This window comes from Mustela nivalis (assembly GCF_964662115.1).
Source record: "Mustela nivalis genome assembly, chromosome: 5".
NCBI classification, from domain to species: domain Eukaryota; kingdom Metazoa; phylum Chordata; class Mammalia; order Carnivora; family Mustelidae; genus Mustela; species Mustela nivalis.
Genome location: NC_139024.1, coordinates 157,102,803 through 157,126,877, shown reverse-complemented (window position 1 = coordinate 157,126,877; position 24,075 = coordinate 157,102,803). Strand labels below are relative to the sequence as shown.

At 40.7% G+C, this 24,075-nt stretch overlaps 2 protein-coding genes across 2 annotated transcripts; both read left to right on the top strand.

Moving 5' to 3' along the window:
- Positions 1-208: 208 nt before the first annotated feature.
- LOC309864277 (olfactory receptor 2W1-like) lies at positions 209-1,153 on the top strand (the record flags this gene model as incomplete). Its single annotated transcript, XM_082729606.1, has 1 exon — positions 209-1,153. The coding sequence occupies one exon, from the start codon at positions 209-211 to the stop codon at positions 1,151-1,153; it is 945 nt and encodes a 314-aa protein (XP_082585732.1).
- A 12,664-nt stretch (positions 1,154-13,817) lies between these two features.
- Positions 13,818-14,762, top strand: LOC309865342 (olfactory receptor 2W1-like; the record flags this gene model as incomplete). The annotated part of the gene is made up of 1 exon (XM_082731615.1): positions 13,818-14,762. One exon carries the CDS (start codon positions 13,818-13,820, stop codon positions 14,760-14,762), a length of 945 nt encoding a protein of 314 aa, XP_082587741.1.
- Positions 14,763-24,075: the final 9,313 nt, after the last annotated feature.

Below are 24,075 nucleotides of genomic sequence, written 5' to 3'. Positions count from 1 at the left end.
GCTGTCCAATTTTCCCAGCACCATTTATTGAAGAGACTGTATTTTTGCTACTGGATATTTTTTCCCACTTTGTTGAAGATTAGTTGACCTTAAAGTTGAGGGTCCATATTTGGGCTCACTACTCTAACTACAGAGATTTTTATTTCTTCCTGGGGTATACGCTATTTATTATAACTCTGGTTTGTCTCCTAGAATTTCCTGAAGAGCCATGGATACAAACAATGGAAGTTCCACAACAGATTTCATCCTGCTGGGCTTTTCTGACCGGCCCCAATTAGAACCCATCATCTCTGGGGTGGTCTTCATCTTCTATATTGTGACTCTGGTAGGAAACACAACCATCATTCTGGTATCTTACCTAGACACCCAGCTCCATACGCCCATGTATTTCTTCTTATCCAATTTGTCTTTCTTGGATCTCTGCTATGCAACTAGCATTATCCCCCAGATGCTGGTAAATCTATGGGGTCCGACAAAGTCTATTACGTATGGAGGGTGTGTGCTCCAATTCTTCTTTGCCCTTGACCTGGGATCCACTGAATGTCTTCTCTTGGCTGTGATGGCCTATGACCGCTATGCTGCTGTCTGTCAACCTCTTCACTACACGGTCATAATGCACCCTCAGCTTTGCCAAAATATGGTGCTCACTGCCTGGTTAGGTGGTCTTGGAAGTGCCTTAATTGTTTGCTCTTTGACTTTGAAATTGCCCAGATGTGGGAACAGGGAAGTGAATAATTTTTTCTGTGAGATGCCAGCATTAATCAAGATGGCTTGTGTCTATTCAAAAGTAATTGAGATCACTGTCTTTGCTCTTGGGGTGGTATTTCTTCTAGCACCTATATCACTAATTCTCATCTCATATGGAATTATCACTCAAGCTGTCATGAGGGTCAAGTCAAAGGCAAGATGGCGTAAGGTCCTTAATACATGTGGTTCCCACCTCACAGTAGTAACTCTGTTTTATGGAACAATCATTTACATGTACATGAAGCCACAGAATAGCAGCTCCCAAGATGAGGGGAAGTTCCTTTCTCTCTTTTACACAATCATCACACCCACCCTTAACCCTCTGATCTATACTTTAAGAAACAAAGATGTAAAGAGCGCAGTAAAGAGAATCCTACATGTAGAAAAATGGTCAGCCAAGTCGTGAGTTAGATGGAAGAGAGCTAGGAAAAAATACAGACCTTTAACAACAGAAGATGAATCAACTCAGTTATCCAAAGAGTATTTATTGGGTGTTTAACATGTACCAAAAATTGTACTAGGTACTGACTTTATAAATAAGTAGAAAGAAGAAAGAAATTATGAGATAAAGATACAGATACATAAAAAAAGAAACTTTGATTCATACACTTAGAAAACTTCAAGATTAATCAGGGATTGGGGCACCTATGTGGTTCAGTCGATTACTGTCTGCTTTTGGCTCAGGTTAAGATCACAGGTTCCTGGGATCAAGCCCCAAGTGGGGCTTCTTGCCCAGCAGGGAGCCCGCTTCTCCCTCTCCTTCCCACTCAAACTCTCTCTCATTATCTCTGTCTCTCTCAAATAAATAAATTTTTTTAACAATTAATCAGGAGCCACACAAAAGTAAACACATAATTATGAAATGTGATTAAGTACAGTAATAGAGATATGTACAACATATTAAGAAAATATTTCAGGGGCACCTAGGTGGCTGGGTGGGTTAAGCCTCTGCCTTCGGCTTAGGTCATGGTCTCAGGGTCCCGGGATTGAGCCCCGCATTGGGCTCTCTGCTCAGCAGGGAGCCTGCTTCTCCCTCTCCCTCTGTCTGCCTCTCTGCCTACTTGTGAGCTCGCGCTCTCTCTCTCTCTCTCTCTGTGTAAAATAAATAAATAAAATCTTTAAAAAATTGTTCAGAAGAAACTTATTTTAACGTAGGACTGCACTGGACACACCCTGATTTCTTTCTTCCTAAAGTGGCCCCTTTCATAGGAAACACTCCCTTTCATGCACCTGATACTGCCAACAGGTTCTTTTTGCTGAAGACCAACTACCCACCAATATTTGTTCCACATTCAGCTTCTAGTTTTAACTAGGCACAGGATCCCATGCTGTATATCACATTTCTGAACCTGGCCTCCACCAACACACTGCCAGGGAAGCAATGTGGGCAAGTCCTGGGGAGTCCTCTCAGATATGAAGCCATTTTCTCTCACCCTTCTCCCTCCCCTTCCTGTTGGCTGGAATGTGAATGTGGAGGGCCCCTAACTTTACCAAAAACCCTAAACCTGCACAGTAATGCCTCTCCACTACTACAGGAGAAAAAGCTTCTATATCATTTAATATTATGTAAGTCACTCTATTTTTTAAATTTTATTTATTTGCCAGAGAGAGAGAAAGGACACAAGCAGGGGGATTGAAAGAGGGAGAAGCAGGCTCCCCACTGAGCAGGAAGCCCAATGCGGGACTCGATCCCAGGACCTGAGATCATGACCTGAGCTGAAGGCAGAGGCTTAGCCGACTCAGCCACCCAGGTGTCCCTAAGCCACTTTAGTTAGAGGTCTGTTCGAGTAGATTAACTTTTACCCTTCATGGCCTGATAAGGAGTTTGAGCTTTTTCCTGGAAGGTAGTGTCGATCTTCAATCAGCAGCAACCACATCATTTGGCACCATATCAGAAAAGCACACTCTTGGGCCCACCTCAGACCTACTGAACCGACCATCTGCGGATGGACTCAGTAACTGATGTTTTTAGCAAGCACTACAGCTGATCAGGCTGAAGTTTGAGAACTGCTGCTACCGAGAATAGGGAGATACTAAGTCTCTAAACAGAAAATTAACATGGCTTTATAGATTTTAATTAATTCCCTCCTATACACCTGTGAAAGGAGGAGGGTAAGTGTTTCTCAAGACTCTCAAATAAGAGAAATGAAGGAAATGAGGAATTTTGATGAAATGAAATGAAATACAAAAGAGTATTCAATTATTTATTTATTTTTAACTTAACTTGCTCTTTGGTTTTATAATGTTCATTCTTTTATTGATTTATGATGGCAATAGATGTTAATTTTTTGGACAAAACCTTGATGATCTTATTTCACAAAACAAAAAATTTAGCAATTTCATGTTTGCTCCCCATATATTTTTACTTCGTTGTACTGGTAAATATATTCCAACTCTGGGAATCTCTACGCTGGAGAGGAAAGAACTCCCCTTCTCTACAAGACAACCATGTCAGAGCCTGGCATCCCTCTCCGCATGTGAGAGTCCTCACATCAACGGTGCCCCTGCTCTGCGATCTCAAGTCCTAGCAAGCCACCAGCACCTGGAGGATTTGGGTGGAGTATGGGGGTTGTAAGGATTGATGGTCTTTTCTCTCCCATCTTCAAACCCGGTGGCTCTCAGTATTCCACAGGGAAAACACTATACTTTTATTTTACTTATTTTTTCTTGGCAATATAGAAATTTATTTCTCTTTCATTTTCTTTGTTGGTTTTTTTTTTTGTAAAGATTTTTTTTTTTTTGACAGAGAGATCACAAGTAGGCAGAGAGACAAGCAGAGAGAGAGAGAGGAGGAAGCAGGCTCCCTGCTGAGCAGAGAGCCCGACTCGGGGCTCGATCCCATGACCTGAGCCGAAGGCAGAGGCCTTAACCCACTGAGCCACTTCTTTAACATGACTTCTCTTTCATGTTAAAGAAGTCTGGAAGAAGGCAAATTAGGACCAGAACTCAATGCACCATTTCTCTTCTATCCCATCCTTTGTACTTAGATTCCAACTTTTGAGGTTGCCTCAAACTTTTGAGGTGCAAAGTGGCAGCTGGGGTTTCATTTTGTTCAAGTTTTTTTTTTTTTCAGTGTTCCAAGATTCTTTTTCTTTTTTTTTTTTTTTAAGAATTTTTTTTAAAAGATTTTATTTATCTACCCCACAGAGAGAAATCACAAGTAGATGGAGAGGCAGGCAGAGAGAGAGAGAGAGGGAAGCAGGCTCCCTGCTGAACAGAGAGCCCGATGCAGGACTCGATCCCAGGACCCTGAGATCATGACCCGAGCTGAAGGCAGCGGCCTAACCCAGTGAGCCACCCAGGCGCCCCCAAGATTCTTTTATTTTAAAGTTTTTATTCCTTTCTGCAGGTAACTTTAACATTCCAGGTGTGTGGGCCTTGGGAATAATAAGGAACCAGAGAGGATGATGATATCCAAAGACGGGAAGGCCTAGAGACAATAGAAACTTCATGGTGTTGTAAGGACTTTGGGAGGAGATCATACAGAATGATGAAAAGTGTGACCCCTGGAAATGAGTATCCACTGTTCTTTGTGAGAAAAGCTTATCCCAAACCTTGAGAAACCAGTGATTTATCACTTACAAATCTCTTACTCGACATCTACATTCAGTTGAGATCTCTCTTCTGAAAATTCCTTACAAATCCCACCAATATACCCTGTGAATTCCCTCCAAAATTTGTCCCTGTCACTATTTTGGCATTATCTGATTTTACATATTTGTATGTATGCTTGAGGAAAGGCATCAGTGAGCTTTTCAACAACATAGAACCTCTATTCATGTGTGATTTTTTTGTGTCTAAATTGGCTTCTGACATGAACTAGATATTCAGTAAACATCTAGAGAATGATTAAGTGAATGAAGAGTTTAATAAATATACATTAAAATATTTATTTTATAGAATATGGTGAATGTTCATTAAGCAATGAATGCAGGAACATCTTCAGGCTTTTAACATCCAGGACATTTGCAACACTTGACACCTGGTAGAAGGGAAACACCTGCATAATACTATAAAATCCTTATAAGTTTGTATCTGGACATAATCCTTTCACCTGCATAATACTATAAGATCCCTATAAGTTTGTATCTGGACATAATACTTTCACCTGCATAATACTATAAAATCCTTGTAAGTTTGTATCTGGACATAATCCTTTCACCTGCATAATACTATAAGATCCCTATAAGTTTGTATCTGGACATAATAGTTTCACCTGCATAATACTATAAAATCCTTGTAAGTTTGTATCTGGACATAATACTTTCACCTGCATAATACTATAAAATCCTTATAAATTTGTATCTGGACATGAGAAAAACAGGAGGAATAAAAGAGAAAGTTTCTCATTATCTCATAACCTAGAAATAATAACTGCTAATGTCTTAGCTGATTCCTTTTAAATTATTTCCTTCCATACTAAACTGAGTCACACCGAGTAGCTGATTTATTTATCCCAATCTAGGCATTCACATCAGTTGTATCACTCCCACGGGAGAAAAACTTGGCTCCTGGAGGAGTGGTAATATTCTCAGCTCATGCGGTGATTGGTGACCTTCCTAAGAGCCACTGTACTTGAACAGACACAGAGTGTAACTGTGATGTGAAAATGTCATCAGTAGGGAAAGGCTGCTAATGACAAGATTAGAAAAACAGTATCTCAGTGTTTTATTACATGTTTGTCCCTGTTGGAATGATGACTGTGAACTCCGCCCCACCAAGGGCCAAACCGATTCATGGGGTGCACATACTTGGGCTCTAGCACCTAAGGAAGGCATGAAGGTTTTCTAGGTTGGTGACTGACACCTTGGACCCAATGATCGCCTCAGGTAATCAGGTTAAAATAATGGTGACTCCCTGGAATACTATAAAAAAGAAGGTTGATAACACAATATACTATCAGGAATTGGAGAAAATAGACACCTTGAGCATTCCTGGCTGTGTTATCTGCTGCAATGTAAACATTTTTTAAAGATACAAGCAGGAATGCTACAAATAACAGGCAGAGTTTGAAAATCCCTTCTCCACAATGCCGAATCTAAACAGGGTGGAAAACTGAAAATGTTCATAACTCCGTTGGCAGTAAGCCTGTCCTAAACAGACGGAATGGTATCTCTGCTATTTGCTTTCAGTTCTGTTTAAGAAAGGCAGCTAAGTGTTGAAAGAAAACAATTCCTTTCTGAGAGGATAATATTAGCTGTCATTTGTCAGAACAGCAGATACTTCCTAAGGAGGACACTCACTACTATCACTGCTTTAGAGAACCATATATTTTCACTGGAGTTCAGGACAAAGAGAAATTAGACTCTGCTTTAGGATGCAGTGATGGCATAAAAGGAAATACTGACAAAAAATAATCTGCACTGATTTTTTTAAGATTCTATTTACTTATCTGACAGAGAGAGAGAGAGATCACAAGTACGCAGAGAGGCAGGCAGAGAGAAAGAGAGGAAAGCAGGCTCCCCGCTGAGCAGAGAGCCCGATGCGGGATTCAATCCCAGGTCCCTGAGATCATGACCTGAGCCAAAGGCAGCAGCTTAACCCACTGAGCCCAGGCGCCCTGATTTTTAATCTGAGATCTTATTTTACTTTTTTTAATCTACAATTTTAAGTACACATTTATAGTAGCCATGGGAAAACATGGATCATGTTTTATGTTCTTCTTAGCCAATGAAAATATTTTAAAAATGTTTCTGTCCTTTGTATCATTGTATCTTGCTGGCAGGAAATGTTCCATGTAGAACAAATAATCCTAAAATTTATATGGAACCAGAAAAGACCTCAAATAGCCAGAGGGAGGAGAACATACAGAATGTTCTTTTCTTGAAAAAGAAAGCCAAAGTTGGTGGCATCACAATTCCAGACTTCAAGCTCTATTACAAAGCTATCATCATCAACACAGTATGGTACTGACACAAAAACAGACACATAGATCAATGGAACAGAATAGAGAGCCCAGAAATAGACCCTCAACTCTATGGTCAACTAATCTTTGACAAAGCAGGAAAGAATGTCCAATGGAAAAAAGACAGTCTCTTCAACAAATGGTGTTGGGAAAATTGGACAGCCATGTGCAGAAGAATGAAACTAGGCCATTTCCTATACCATACATAAAAATAAATTCAAAATGGATGAAAGACCTCAGTGTGAGAAAGGAATCCATCAAAATCCTTGAGGAGAACACAGGCAGCAACCTCTTTGACCTCAACCACAGGAACTTCTTCCTAGAAATATTGCCAAAGGCAAAGGAAGCAATGGCAAAAATGAACTACTGGGACTTCATCAAGATCAAAAGCTTTTGCACAGCAAAGGAAACAGTCAACAAAACCAAAGACAACCAACAGAATGGGAGAAGATATTTGCAAATAACATATCAGATAAAAGGCTAGTATCCAAAATCTACAAAGAACTTACCAAATTTAACACCCAAAAAACAAATAATCCAATCAAGAAAAAAAAAAAAAAAGAAATAGGCAGAAGGGAGATCATATGATAGTTGTCTTTCTCTGCTTGACTTATTTCGCTAAGCATGGGGTAGAAGAAGAATAAATGAAACAAGATGGGATTGGGAGGGAGACAAACCATAAGTGACTCTTAATCTCACAAAACAAACTGAGGGTTGCTGGGGGGAGGGGGTTTGGGAGAAGGGGGTGGGATTATGGACATTGGGGAGGGTATGTGATTTGGTGAGTGCTGTGAAGTGTGTAAACCTGGTGATTCACAGACCTGTACCCCTGGGGATAAAAATATATGTTTATAAAAAATAAAAAATTTAAAAAAAAAAAGAAATAGGCAGAAGGCATGAACAGATATTTTGGTAAAGAAGACAATCAAATGGCCAATAGACACATGAAAAAGTTCTCCACATCACTCAGCATCAGGGAAATACAAATCAAACCATAGTGGGATACCACCTCACACCAGTCAGAATGGCTAAAATAAGCAAGTCAGGAAATCACAGACATTGGCACAGACATCTCTCTAAAGGAGAACCCCCCTACACTGTTGGTGGGGATGCAAGCTGGTGCAACCACTCTGGAAAACAGCATGGAGGTTCCTCAAAAAGATGAAAATAGAGCTACCCTATGACCCAGCAATCGCACTACTGGGTATTTACCCTAAAGATAAAAATGTAATGATCCAAAGGGGCACGTGCACCCAAATGTTTATAGCAGCAATGTCCACAATAGCCAAACTATGGAAAGAACCTAGATCTCCATCAACAGATGAATGGATCAAGAAGATGTGGTATATATACACAATGGAATACTATGCAGCCATCAAAACAAATGAAATCTTGCCATTTGCAACAACGTGGATGGAACTAGAGGGTATGATGCTAAACAAAACAAGTCAATCAGAAAAGACAATTATCATATGATCTCCCTGATATGAGGAATTTGAAATGCAGGTCAGAGGTGAGGGGGTAGCGATGGGAAAAAATGAAACAAGGTGGTACCAGGGAGGGAGACAAACCTTAAGAGACTCAATCTCAGGAAACAAACTGAGGGTTGCTGTGGGTTAGGGGAGGAGGAGTAGGGTGGCTGAGTTATGGACACTGGGGAGGGTATATGCTATGGTGAGTTTGGTGAATTATGTAAGACTGATGATTCACAGGCCTGTACCCCTGAAGAAAATAATACATTGTATGTTAATTTAAATAATAATAATAATAATAATAAACTAATGATGTATTATATGGTAACTAACATAACACAATAAAAATGTAAAAAAATTTTAAATGACTCCCCATGCCAAAAAAAAAAAAAATTTAATTTGAAAAAAAGAAGCAATGCCAAAAGATAATTATCAGAATGAACAAATGGGTTTTTCATAGACAATTATACATAGCAATAAGTGTATGAAGATGTACTAGACCTTGTTAGTTATTAGGGAACTGACAGTTGAGGCCACAGCTTGATAACTTTTATGATCTCTCAGTGGGCATGATTCAAAAGTCCAAAAGACTAGACACTGGAGAAAATATAGACCAATGGAATAATTTATACAAAACTAGGGTAGGATAAACTGATCGAACCACTTTGGGAGATAATTCCTTATAAAATTCGCTTATTCTATAAACAGCAATTCCTGTCCTAGGCATACACCCAAAAGACCTTCCTGTATGCACATCTCAAGAGACATAAAAAAATTGTTCATCCTAATGCTAGGAGCCAAGAATATGAGCCAAGAATTATAATCAGCAAAAATAGCCATCAGGGAGTGAAGAGACAAAATGATTCTTTTTTTTTCCATGACTCTAAGATAGCCACACAATGGAATATTATACAGTAGTGGAACTAAATGAACCACAGTGACACAAAAAATACTGGATAATCTCAGTGACAAAATGTTATCTGAAAAGGGAACATATAAGATAATGATACCTTTTGTATTTACTTCATCAAAAGTGGAACAATGATGATATGGCTCATAAACCACAGAATTATGATTATTCCATAATTTTTTTAAAAGCAAGTATTTTCTTTCCTGCAAACACACACCTCGTTAATATTCTCTTGTAATATAATATTCTCCTATTCTGCCTATATTTCTCCAACGTGACTGATGTCTTACCCAAAGAAAAAGTTCAATTAAATGTGTTAATTTTTATAGATATGGTTTACATATTTAAAATCTTCAACAATAAATTTCACACCTAAATAAATTCATCTCTGGAATTAATTTTCATGGAGGATAGCTAATAAGAAAAAGAAAGATGAAATCAATGTCTTTTTTTTATTTATTGTGTTATGTTAGTCACCATACAGAAACCAACGTCTTAAGGGAGTCTTTCCTGTAATACTTCTTTGGATAAGCCTCTGACCATAGTGTAAGATCTGTTAATCACCTCTGTGGGGCACCAGTCCCCATGGCCTACATCACATTAACATACTAGCCTTTAGTCCTACATAAACACTTCTTGCAGCAAGCATAGATCAGTAGAAGGCTCTCCTGGTTTAACTGGACAAAGAACCACCCACAAATGTGTCCAACAGGAGCACACATGAAAAGACTACATATATCCCACCAAAAATACATTTAACAAACCAAATTCATCAACTTTTCCACCAACCCCACAAATAGTTTTTCTCCTCCATTCACATAAAATAGAGACCTACTGAATCTTAGTTCAGTTACTGCATTTCAATGCAAATGTGATTGTCGTGCCGGTACAAGAAAGTGGGAGCTAATCAGTATTTCATGGACTCAGTAACTTGCCAAACAAGAATCCTCTGAGTACCCATGAAATGAAGGTCCATCATCATGGGAACACGGGTGTCAGTGGACTACGTGAGAAACCAAGAGCTGTGAATTCTTCCCTCCTGAAACGTAAATATGTTCTGGTTTTGTTTCTAGTTTTCTCTCCACATCATTGTGTACATTGAAATTATGTTTAAATGTGTTTGCTTCATTTGTCTTACATTTCAGTGAACAAAGTCAAATGTATAATCTGTGCTATGCTATTAGAAACTGAAGTCCACATCATGAAAAATGAAAACATTTTCAGTGAACATCACATGCCTCTTTTTTAACATTTCTTTGTTCTTCTTGTGCTCTCTTGTTTTTAATATCCCATTCACTTATAAATTTAAATTACAATAATATAGTTAAAAATTGAGACCCAAGGCTTAAATCCATATGAAAAATGACTATAAGCATCAAATTTCTATACTTGGATTCACAACATAAAATTACACAAAGTGTAATTTCAGGTTTGACACTTTCAATATGGATATGTGGGTTCTTATGCCACCCAAAGCTTAAACTGAACAGTAATATATTTCATCTGCTAACACTAACATATATTTCAGAAAGTGTACATGCATTATGGATGCCACAGCCTTCTTCAGTGGCATACCACACCGGCAGTACACAGTCACTTCTCAACTCACTAATCAAAGGCATTCGATATGCCATGGGGAGTCCAAGGATAGTGACCAGAAAAGCATGGTAGTTAAACTTCATACAGCGTTAGGAAGTGCTGATAACTCTATGCATGTAGTCTAAGACTGTATTTGATAATAGGTCCTAATATGAAAGGAAACTCCAAAGACTATAAACAATTTTTAATGAGCTGAACTAAACAATATTGTCTAGAGAAGCACATGTGGGTAATCAAGCAATTAAAATACAAGGAAGTGATTACTATAAACATCAGGATAGTGGATACTTGGGTGACAGGGAAAGGTAATAATTGGTTGAGACATAAAGAGAAGCTCCTGGCGTGCTTGTCAAGGTTCTATTTCTTGACCTATTAGTTAAATAATATTCACCTGAACTCATTGAGCTTTTGCTTTTTTCTGTATCTCTGTTTCATTATATAATAAAAATGCTGGAGCCCTGTTGAAATGACATATTCTCTGTTATTTCCAGAATAAAGAAAAAGCATCAGTGCTTGGATGTTAAGGAAGCATCTCTGGGCTCAACACAAGGAGCAGGGATGAGGCACGGGTTAATGGCATAGAGCTATGAAGCTCTGAAAACAGGAGTTGTGTGAACGTCCTGTGGAAGACCTCCTTCGGGGGCAGAAGGCTGGATCTTGGTTTTTGAGTCTATCTCAACTCTAAAATTCTATGGCCTTTTAATTCTCGGTGCTATCCCAATGTCATGTGGTCAAAGAATACTGAGGGCATTTTGTAATCAAGGCATGTTGGGAGCAAAGTCCTCTGTCTTCCTCTCCTGTGGGTTTATCAGTTCAGTATATACGTCGTGCTGTGGGCACTTTTGTGTATGTAACATGAGTGTGTGTGTGCATTTAAAAAGTTATGTAAACATGAAGTTTCAAGCACTCCCGTTTAGTTCTAGACCACCATGATAAAACCACCAGTGTGAAAAATAAAGACAGAAAGGGTGAATAGAATAATAGTTTGTGGGCGGATGAATACAATTTTAATTTTAAGAATTAAATGTGATGCATAAAAGCACAGTTCCTAGTATTTTCACAAACACTAACACCCACCACCTACTTTTCAGGAAATTAGTATCATCACTGAACATATAGAGAACCTGGTGTACAAACAGTTTACGTTAACTACTCAAGGACACACTACCTCCGAGCCGTGAAGCTGGGATTTGATAACAAGCTCTGAGAATCTGTGTGCCTAGGCACTATGTTCAACTTAGCTGATATCCAACCACATAAAAATGTCATACTCATTACTAAATTAAATTTCCGTTGTAATGAGGAAAAACTATATCCCAATCTCATACAACTTGATAATGACAGTTTCTTCTTCATGATTGTAAGATTTTCACGCTCTAACTAAACTGCTTATAGCAATGATATACTACAAGTAAGCTAACCATATTTTATTGAAACTGCAACAAAATTTTTATTTCTTGGCCCCAGACAAACTGTGAATATAAAACACCTTAGGTCTGAATTTCATGGCCAGATTATACGCAGAAAACATTTAAACTAAAAAAATTAAAACTAAAAAATATTGTAAATTAATTCAGCCATTAACCATTCCATCTACTTTAATGATATGGTAAGTAATCAGAAATAAGTCAAGCAGAAAGAGTCAGTTATCATATGGTTTCACTTACTGGTGGAGCATAACAAATAACACGGAGGACATGGGGAGATGGAGAGGAGAAGGGAGTTGGGGGAAATCAGAGGGGGAGATGAACCATGAGAAACTGTGGACTCTGAGAAACAAACTGAGGATTTTGGAGGGGGGTGAGGGGTTCAGGGAGCCTGGTGGTGGCTATTAAGGAGGGCACGGATTGCATGGAGCACTGGGTGTGGGGCAAAAAAAACAAAGAATCCTGGAACACTGAAAAAATAAAATTTAAAAAAAGAAATAGTGAAATTTATGTATTCTTAATCTCTTTTCTATAATCTTTCAGAATTGAAATGAGCCTTGCATACAGAGCTCTGAAGCAGGCAGAGGATTGACTCATATAACTGGCAAATTCCAGGGGAAGAAACATCTCATTGACACTTTACTGAGCTGCTTCTTGTTCGTTACCTACCTTGCTACTTATGCTGAATGGCCAGGTGAGTAAGAACTAAGAGAGGTGTTTGCTATATGTATGTTTATGTATATGTATCTGGTAACCACATGTTTCTGGAATTAGTTCAGCTTTTAACTCAGCAACGAGTCAGTAGTCTATTTAAATGGTGTAATTCCAGGGGCACCTGGGGGGCTCAGTGGATTAAAGCCTCTGCCTTTGCCTCAGGTCATGATCCCAGGGTCCTGGGATGGAGCCCCGCATCGGGGCTCTCTGCTTAGCAGGGAGTCTGCTTCCCTTCCTCTCTCTCTCTGTCTGCCTCTCTGCCTACTCATAATCTCTGTCTGTCAAATAAATAAAATCTTTAAAAAAAATAAATGGTGTAATTTCAGTCATGAAAGGTATTCCAGGAAACTCGTGACATTCATACATGGAAATGAAGGTTAATAAGAAAGATAATTGTTCCTGGCACCAAAAACACATGCACAAAAAAAGATGAGTAGAGTGGGGAGCACCAGAACTGATACAGGAACAGAGGTGTCTGCGATGCTGAATAGGAGGGGAACGAGGAGGAGGTAGGTGATGATGAAATTACAGTGGCGGAACGCACACACTTTGAAATAAATATGGCAAGTGATCCTGCTACCAAATGAGGGAACTCCTCCCATTTAAATGGGTCATTGAACCTTTTATCTCAAACTCCACTGCTTTGATAAGGGAAAATCTGTCATGATCAAGTATGCTTACATTATAATTTCAACAAGGAAAAAATCAAAATATCCCACTCTTCAATTACATCATCAACTTCATGATTTATTACTTAGTCAAAATACACAGAACCATAGGGGTCATGACAAGTTAATCCCTTTCAATACAATTCAGTGTGACTGGATTTGCCATATTATTTTTCAAACCACTCTGGTTATGAGTAAACACAGAGAGGCTTTGGGCAAGGAGCACAGGGAGTGTTAACAGAGGTGGTCCAAATGGGAGAGAGCACACAAACAACTGGGGATACTCATGGTAAGCTACATGGCAAGCTATTTCTGCCTAGGGCTGATGCTATTGTGATTACCACCATCTTGTCTCCTAGACTTTCCTACGGATCCATGGACACAAACAATGGAAGTTCCACCACAGATTTCATCCTGCTGGGCTTTTCTGATCGGCCCCAATTAGAACCCATCATCTCTGGGGTGGTCTTCATCTTCTATATTGTGACTCTGGTAGGAAACACAACCATCATTCTGGTATCTTACCTAGACACCCAGCTCCATACGCCCATGTATTTCTTCTTAACCAATTTGTCTTTTTTGGATCTCTGTTATACATCTAGCATTATCCCCCAGATGCTGGTAAATCTATGGGGTCCAACAAAGTCTATTACGTATGGAGGGTGTGTGCTCCAATTCTTCTTTGCCCTTGACCTGGGATCCACTGAATGTCTTCTCTTGGCTGTGATGGCCTATGACCGCTATGCTGCTGTCTGTCAACCTCTTCACTATACGGTCATAATGAACCCTCAGCTTTGCCAGAAGATGGTACTCACCGCCTGGTTAGGCGGTTTTGGCAGTGCCTTAATTCTTTGCTCCTTGACTTTGAATTTGCCAAGATGTGGTCACCGGAAGGTCGATAATTTTTTCTGTGAGATGCCAGCATTGCTCAAGATGGTTTGTGTCTATTCAAAAATAATGGAGATCACTGTCTTTGCTCTTGGAGTAATATTACTTCTAGTACCTCTATCACTAATTCTCATCTCATATGGAGTTATCACTCAAGCTGTCATGAGGGTCAAGTCAGAGGCAAGATGGCGTAAGGTCCTTAACACATGTGGTTCCCACCTCACAGTAGTAACTCTGTTTTATGGAACAATCATTTACATGTACATGAAGCCACAGAATAGCACATTCCAAGATGAGGGGAAGTTCTTTACTTTCTTTTACACGATCATCACACCCACCCTTAACCCTCTGATCTACACTTTAAGAAACAAAGATGTAAAGAGCGCAGTAAAGAGAATCCTACATGTAGAAAAATGGTCAGCCAAGTCGTGAGTTAGATGGAAGAGAGCTAGGAAATAATACAGACCTTTAACAACAGAAGATGAACTGATCCATTTATGCAAAGAGTATTTAATTGGTGTTTACCATGTACCAAAAATCGTACTTGGCACTAACTTTGTAAATAAGTAGGAAGTAGAAATTACAAGGAGGGCACATATTGCATGGAGCACTGGGGGTTATATGCAAAGAATGAATCATGGAACACTACATCAAAAACTAATGATGTACTGTATGGTGACTAACATAAATTTTTAAAGATTATAAGGAGAAAGAGATACAGACACATAAAAAACTTCAATTCATAGCCTTAAAAAGCTTCAAGACAGTGGACTCTTAGAAACAAACTGAAGGGGGCGCCTTGGTGGCTCAGCTGTTAACGGTGTGCCTTTGGCTCAGGTCATCCTGGGATCAAGCCCTGCATCAGGCTCCCTGCTCAGCAGGAAGTCTGCTTCTCTCTCCCCATCTCTCCCTGCTTGTGTTCCCTCTCTTGCTGTGTCTCTCTCTGTCAAATAAATAAATAAAATCTTAAAAAAAAAAAAAGAAACAAACAAACAAACTGAGGATTTTGGAGGGTAGGGGGATGGGAGGTTGGGTGAGCCTGGTGGTGGGTATTAAGGAGGGCACGGATTGCATGGAGCACTGGGTGTGGTGCATAAACAATGAATCCTGGAACACTGAAAATACAAAATAAAAAATAAATAAAAAGCTTCAAGACCAATCAGGGGCTATACTCAAGTAAACATATAATTATGAAATGTGATTAAGTACACTAATGGAGATATGTACAAATCATTAAGATATTTCATAAGGAATGGGGTGCCTGGGCGGCTCAGTGGGTTAAGCCTCTGCCTTCAGTTCAGGTCATGATCTCAGGGTCCTGGGATGAAGCCCCGCATCGGGCTCCTGCTCAGCGGGGAGCCTGCTTCCTCCTCTCTCTGCCTCTCTGCCTGCCTCTCCGCCTACTTGTGATCTCTGTCAAATAAATAAATAAAATCTTTTTAAAAAAAAAAAAAGATATTTCACAGGAAAATTTAGTTTATGTAGGATTACACTAGACTCTGATTTCTTTCTTCCCAGATTACCATTTTCATGAGAAATAACACTCCCTTTCAGGCAAATGATACTTGCTAGCAGGGTCTTTGTGGGGGAGAACAACTGCCCACCGATACCAGTTCCACATTCTACCTCAAGTTTTAACTGGGCACCAGGCCACCATGCTGCATACCATAATTCTGAACCTGGCCTCCACCAACACACTGCCAGGGAAGCAATGTGTGCAACTCCGAGTTATCTTCTCAAATATGAAGACTTTGCTCTCACACTTCACCCTCCCCTTCCTCTTGGCTAGAATGTGAATATGGAGAGTACCTAGATCCGTAAAAAAAAAAAAAAAAAAAAAAACCCTAAGCAGGAACGGAACACTAAGACGGTAACAGATTCACCCCTGCAGCAGAGTAACGCCTCCACACTATTACAGGAGAAAAAATTTCTACATCATTTAAAATTAAACCACTCTATTTTGGGGTCTCTCTGTTAGAGTAGCTTCACTTTTACCCTCCATGGCCTGATAAGGAGTTTGGGCTTTTTTGCTGAAAGTAGTGTGGTCCTTCAACAAGCAGCAACAGCATCACCTGGCCCCTTATCAGAAATGGACACCATTGGGCCCATCTCAGACCTACTGAGCCAACCATCTGAGCATGGACCTAGCAACTGACATTTTTTAACAAACACTACAGGTGATTAGACAACAGTTTGAGAACCACTGTTAGAGAAAATAGAAGATTTTTTTTTTAAGATTATTTATTTATTTATTTGTCAGAGAGAGAGCGAGCACAGGCAGAGTGGCAGGCAGAGTCAGAGGGAGAGGCAGGCTCCCTGCGGGGCAAGGAGCCCGATGTGGAACTCGATCCCAGGACGCCGGGATCATGACCCCAGCCGAAGGCAGCTGCTCAACCAACTGAGCCACCCAGGTGTCCCGAGAATAGGAAGATTTTAAGTCTCCAAACAGAGTAACATGGTTTTAGGAATCTTAGTTAATTTCCTTTCTATACACCTGTGAAAGGAGGTGGGTAACAGTTTCTCAAGTCTCTTAAATAAGAGAAATGAAGGAAATGAAGAGCTTTGCCCAAAAGAATTCAATATAAAATAAGTTATTTGTTATTTAATACTATCTTTTGGCTTGCTAAGTTTTTAATTCTTTATTTAAATTCAATGTAGTGAATCTTGGAATGCTGAAAAAATGAAATTAAATTAAAAAATAAATTCAAGGGGCGCCTCGGTGGCTCAGTGGGTTAAGCCTCTGCCTTCGGCTCGGGTCATGATCTCAGGGTTCTCTGCTCAGCGGGGAGCCTGCTTCCTCCTCTCTCTGCCTGCCTCTCTGCCTACTTGTGATCTGTCTGTCAAATAAATAAATAAATAAATCTTTATAAATAAATAAACAAATTCGATTGAGTTAATATATATTGTATGATTAGCTTCAGAGGTAGAATTCAGTGATTCAACAGTTGCATTTAACACCCAGGGCTCATTACATCAAGTGCCCTCCTCTTAGTTCTTCAGTTTTATAATGTTCATTCTCTTATGAATTATGGTGGTAGTAATGGTAATATCTGAAAGGGGCTTGATGCTCTTGTTTGACAAAACAAAAATCTGGCAATCTCGTGTGTGTTTCCCCCAATTTTCTTTCTTTGTTTTACTGGTAAATACATTCCAACTCTGAGAATCTCTGTGCTGGAGAAAAAACTACTCCCTTTTTCTATAAGATGACCATTTCAAAATGGCTATCAGACACGTGAAAAATGTTCATCATCACTAGCCATCAGGGAGATTCAAATCAGAACCACAGTGAGATACTACCTTACATAAAGCTCTGCGTGTGGTGCATAAACAATGAATTCAAGTACACTGAAAAGTAGTAAAAAATAAAAATTAAAAATTTAATTAAAATAAAAAGATGACCGTTTCAGAGACTGGGATCCCTCTCCGCATGTGAGAGTCCTCACATCAACGGTGCCCCTGCTCTGTGATCTCAATTCCAAACAAGCCACCAACCACCTGCAGTATTTGGGTGGGGTTCTGGGGGATGTCGGGGTTGATGGTCTTTTCTCTCCCATCCTCAGACCCTGTGGCTCCTGGCATTCCACAGAGAAAACACTATACATTTTTATTCCTTTCTGCAGGTAATGTTAACATTCCAGGTGTATAGGCCTTGGGAATAATAAGGAACCAGAGAGGGTGATGATGATATTCAAAGACAGGAAGGCCTAGAGACAATATAAACTTTATGGTGTTGTAAGGACTCTGGGAGGAGAACATACAGAATGATGAAAAGTGTGACCCCTGGAAATGAGTATCCACTGTTCTTTGTGAAAAAAGCTCTCCTCCAGTCTTGAAAAACTAGTGATTTATTACCTACAAAGTTTTACTTGACTCCTAAACTCGGTTGATATCTTACCCATGAGAGAGGTAAGATCATCAATATATCCTTTGAATTCCTTCCAAATCTCATCAATATATCCTTTGAATTCCTTCCAAAACCTGTCCCCGTCACTATTTTGGCATTATCTCACTTTATATCTTTGTTTGTATGTATGTTTGAGGAAAGGCATTGGGGAGCTTTTCAACATAGAAACTCTTACTCATGTGTGATTTTGCTGTGTCTATACTGGCTTCTGACATGAATCAGAGATTCAGTAAATATCTGGAGAATGATTAAGTGAATGGACAGTTTAATAAAAACAAATGAAAATATTCTTATTTTATAGAATATGACAAATGCTCACTGGCAATAAATACAGGAACAGTGTATTCAGGCTTTTAAAATTTAGGACATTTGCAACACCAGACATCTAGGAGAAGGGAAAGATACTACAGGGTTTCTTTCACCTGCATAATGGTATAGAATCTTTTTTTTTTTTAATTTTATTTTTCCAGTGTTCCAAGATTCATTGTTTATGCATCACACTCAGTGCTCCATGCAATACATGCCCCCCTTAATACCCACCACCAGGCTCCCCAACCCCTCATCCCCCACCCCTCCAAAACCCTCAATTTGTTTCTCAGAGTCCACAGCCTCTCATGGTTCATCTCCCCATCTGATTTCTCCCAATTCACTTCTCCTCTCCTTCTCCTAATGTCCTCTGTGTTATTCCCTATGCTTCACAAATAAGTGAAACCATATGATAACTGACTCTCTCTGCTTGACTTATTTCACTCAGCAGAATCTCTTCCAGTCCTGTCCATGTTGCTACAAAAGTTGGGTATTCATCCTTTCTGATGGAGGCATCATACTCCATCGTGTATATGGACCCCATCTTCCTTATCCATTCGTCTGTTGAAGGGCATCTTGGTTCTTTCCACAGTTTGGTGACTGTGGCCATTGCTGCTATAAACATTGGGGTACAGATGGCCCTTCTTTTCAATACATCTGTATCTTTGGGGTAAATACCCAGTAGTGCAATGGCAGGGTCATAGGGAAGTTCTTTCACTTATTTGTGGAGCATAACAAATAGCATGGAGGACATGGGGAGATAGGAGAAGGGAGTTGGGGTAAATTGGAAGAGGAGGTGAACCATGAGAGACTATGGACTCTGAAAAACAACCTGAGGGTTTTGAAGGGGCGGGGGGTGGGAGGTCGGGGTACCAGGTGGTGGGTATTATAGAGGGCACGGATTGCATGGAGCACTGGGTGTGGTGAAAAAATAATGAATACTGTTATGTTGAAAATAAAAAATAAATTAAAAAAAAAAGAATTCCTCTGTAAGAGCGAATAATATTACCTATTTGTCTTTTGTCAGAAACAGTAGCTACTTTTTAGGGAGGACACTCACTATTACCATACCTACCACACATTTACTACCATAAAAACATACATTGTCTTAGGAGTTAAGGATTCAAGAAAAATTAAACTCCTTTAGGAGGCAGTGGTGGCATCAAAGGAAATATCCTAAAGAATAACTTATCTTTCACCTATTTTTATCAACAGTTATAAGTGTACATTTATAATAACCACATGAAAATGATGGGTCACATTTCATGTTCTTGTTAGTCAATGAAAATATCAAAACAAAAGTTTCTGTTCCTCATATCATTGTATCTTGCTGACAAGAAATGTCCCATGAACAGAAACAGATGTAGTGAAAAGAAGGGCCATCTGTACCTAATGTTTATAGCAGCAATGGCCACAGTCACCAAACTGTGGAAAGAACCAAGATGCCCTTCAACGGACGAATGGATAAGGAAAGATGTGGTCCATATACACTATGGAGTATTATGCCTCCATCAGAAAGGACGAATTCCCAACTTTTGTAGCAACATGGACAGGACTGGAAGAGATTATGCTGAGTGAAATCAGTCAAGCAGAGAGAGTCAAGTATCATATGGTTTCACTTATTTGTGGAGCATAACAAATAGCATGGAGGACATGGGGAGTTAGAGAGGAGAAGGGAGTTGGGGTAAATTGGAAGGGGAGGTGAACCATGAGAGACTATGGACTCTGAAGAACAATCTGAGGGTTTTGAAGGGGTGTGGGGTGGGAAGTTGGGTGAGCCTGGTGGTGAGTATTATGGAGGGCACAGATTGCATGGAGCACTGGGTGTGGTGAATAAACAATGAATTCTGGTACACTGAAAAGAAATTTTAAAAAATTAAAAACTAAAATAAAATTTTTAATAAATAAATAAGAAATGTCTCATGAACTCTGAGTACAAATATGGCCTCTTGATTTTCTTTATTATCATTATTTCCCAATTTATGCATCAGCCCCCAACTGCAGTACTGCCATACAACCTGTGTCTGCATTTTGGGCTTCCCAACCATGAACGACCTCCAAATATCAAATTCCAAAACTAGCTGCCTATCAGGGAGCGTGCCAACCAATAAATTTACCCTGTATTACGTGCCCTACTGCCATGTTGACTCAGTGCCACAGGTGCCGTGGCTCCCATTAGGGGATGAGGCCACAGGAGCTAGAGGCACTTTGGGAGGTGATCAAGTACAGGCCCCGACCGCCCCTGTCATAAGGAGGGCTAGTATTCGAGATCTCGGCCTCGGGAGGCACAATCCCCTCTCTGCTTTCCCATGACAGATGGGCCGCTGTGAGCCCTGCGTTCAATCTCCGAGTTGGTTGATACCACAACATTTTTTTTTAATTTTTTATTTTTTATAAACATATATTTTTATCCCCAGGGGTACAGGTCTGTGAATCACCAGGTTTACACACTTCACAGCACTCACCAAAGCACATACCCTCCCCAATGTCCATAATACCACCCCCTTCTCCCAAACCCCCTCCCCCCAGCAACCCTCAGTTTGTTTTGTGAGATTAAGAGTCACTTATGGTTTGTCTCCCTCCCAATCCCATCTTGTTTCATTTATTCTTCTCCTACCCACTTAAGCCTCCATGTTGCATCACCACTTCCTCATATCAGGGAGATCATATTATAGTTCTCTTTCTCTGCTTGACTTATTTCGCTAAGCATGATACGCTCTAGTTCCATCCATGTTGTTGCAAATGGCAAGATTTCATTTCTTTTGATGGCTGCATAGTATTCCATTGTGTATATATACCACATCTTCTTGATCCATTCATCTGTGGATGGACATCTAGGTTCTTTCCAATAGTGCAATTGCTGGGTCATAGGGCAGTTCTATTTTCAACATTCTGAGGAACCTCCATGCTGTTTTCCAGAGTGGCTGCACCAGCTTGCATTCCCACCAACAGTGTAGGAGGGTTCCCCTTTCTCCACATCCTCGCCAGCATCTGTCATTTCCTGACTTGTTGATTTTAGCCATTCTGACTGGTGTGAGGTGATATCTCATTGTGGTTTTGATTTGTATTTCCCTGATGCCGAGTGATATGGAGCACTTTTTCATGTGTCTGTTGGAACTATAAAGTACTCATGAAAGAAATCGAGGAAGACACAAAGAAATGGAAAAATGTTCCATGCTCCTGGATTGGAAGAATAAATATTGTGAGAATGTCTATGCTACCTAAAGCAATCTACACATTTAATGCAATTCCTATCAAAGTACCATCCATCTTTTTCAAAGAAATGGAACAAATAATGCTAAAATTTATATGGAACCAGAAAAGACCTCGAATAGCCAAAGGGATATTGAAAAAGAAAGCCAACGTTGGTGGCATCACAATTCCGGACTTCAAGCTCTATTACAAAGCTGTCATCATCAAGACAGCATGGTACTGGCACAAAAACAGACACATAGATCAATGGAACAGAATAGAGAGCCCAGAAATAGACCCTCAAATCTATGGTCAACTCATCTTCGACAAAGCAGGAAAGAATGTCCAATGGAAAAAAGACAGCCTCTTCAATAAATGGTGCTGGGAAAATTGGACAGCCACATGCAGAAAAATGAAATTGGACCATTTCCTTACACCACACACAAAAATAGACTCAAAATGGATGAAGGACCTCAATGTGCGAAAGGAATCCATCAAAATCCTTGAGGAGAACACAGGCAGCAACCTCTTCGGCCTCAGCTGCAGCAACATCTTCCTAGGAACAACGCCAAAGGCAAGGGAAGTAAGGGCAAAAATGAACTATTGGAATCTATAAAGAACTTAGCAAACTCAACACCCAAAGAACAAATAACCCAATCAAGAAATGGGCAGAGGACATGATACCACAACATTTTTTTTAACATGTTAGTTAGTTAGCTAGTTAGTTAGTTAGTTAGTCAGTTGAGAGAAAAAGGGAGAGAGAGAGTACGCATGAGTCAGAGGGAGGGTCAGAGGGAGAGAGATAAGCAGGCTCCCCACTGAGCAGGGAGCCTGACACAGGGCTTGATTCCAGGACCCTGAGATCACAACTTGAGCTGAAGTCAGACACTTAAACCAACTGAGCCACCGAGGCGCCCCAACACCACAGCACTTAAAGGCCTATGTTATAAGCCCACAGCAGGCATCATAGTCGCCGGCGGCTGTCCCTCCTCACCACTTCAATTCAGCACAGCACTAGAAGTCCTGGCCGGAGCAACTGGGCAAGAGAAAGAAATAAAGGCATCGAAATCAAAAAGAAGAAATAAAAAATGTCTGTATATGCAGATGTCATGATGTCATATATAGAAAATCCTGAGGGAGGAGCCAAGGTGGCAGAGTACTAGGATGACCCTAGGCTTCCTTTTCCCTTGAATACAGATGGATAAATATCAAATCAATTAGAATAACCAAGAAATCTATCTGGTGACTGACAGAACAAACTGCACAATTAGAGGGAGAAAAGAGGCCATATCTTCAGCATTGGGGGTCATGGGTACCGTGAGGTACTGCGGGTACCGTGGCGGGTACTGTGAGAGGATCGTGGGTACCGTGAGAAGAAGGAGGCCCAGTCACAGAGAGAGGTGAGAGACAGAGAGACCGCACAAGTAAAACACTTGCCCCTAAAACAAAGACTTTTGTGAGTTTTTACAAGAAGTGGGGCTGCGAGACTGGAGTTTTAGAGTGTGTGGCATGCCTGGTGTGGACCCTGCGGGTGCTGAAGTGCTCCTGTGGAGGAGAGCAGACAGCAGAGAGCCTGGGAGCAAACTATGCGACCTGAGGATCCCCTGGGACAAACTGGGAGAGACAGTCGCCCCTCTCCATCAAGTGCATCTGGAAGACTTGGCAAAGTCTCACCAGGGACAAAAAAGCTGGTGGGTGCCCTTACCTCCCCACCCCCCACGGCATAAGCATGAGGACACCTGCTGAGGGGGGCTAACCTGGACACTGACCCTTGGCTGGGCTTTACTCCATGCTCCAAACACCTGTACTCGGGTGCAAACATGGGCAGTGAGACCCACCCCTCAAAGGACCAGTATGGGTCCAGCCATGCCAGATCCCTGACGTCTGGAGTTTTAAAACTCAGCCAGGCTGCCTGAGAGAGACACGTGCACTGCGCTGCCAAGTGGGCAGAAGGCCGGGACACAGACAGGGTGAAGGTATGGATCTGAGGGGTGCCTGGGACACAAAAGGGGAGACTGCTCACTCCTCTGGGAGGGTTCCCCGGATATCGGTGGATGTGAAATCACCTCTCCAGGACAAGGGAAGGGGCTGGCACTACTTTTCTGCCATGCCCCGAGCATAAACTGACTTCGGTAAGCAGCAAGCAGCACAGCGCCATGAGGAGTGGCCCAAACCACTTCAATCAAACTCAGGCGCCCTGAACTCTGCAGGTGCTGCTTTTCCCAGGCAAGTGTGCCTGAGAACCACAGAAGTGCGCCACCCCCCACCCCTGGATTCCAGCACAAATCCCCTGCATGCACCGCTTCTACGGACCAGGGCTCTACAAAGCTTCAGCTCTAGAGG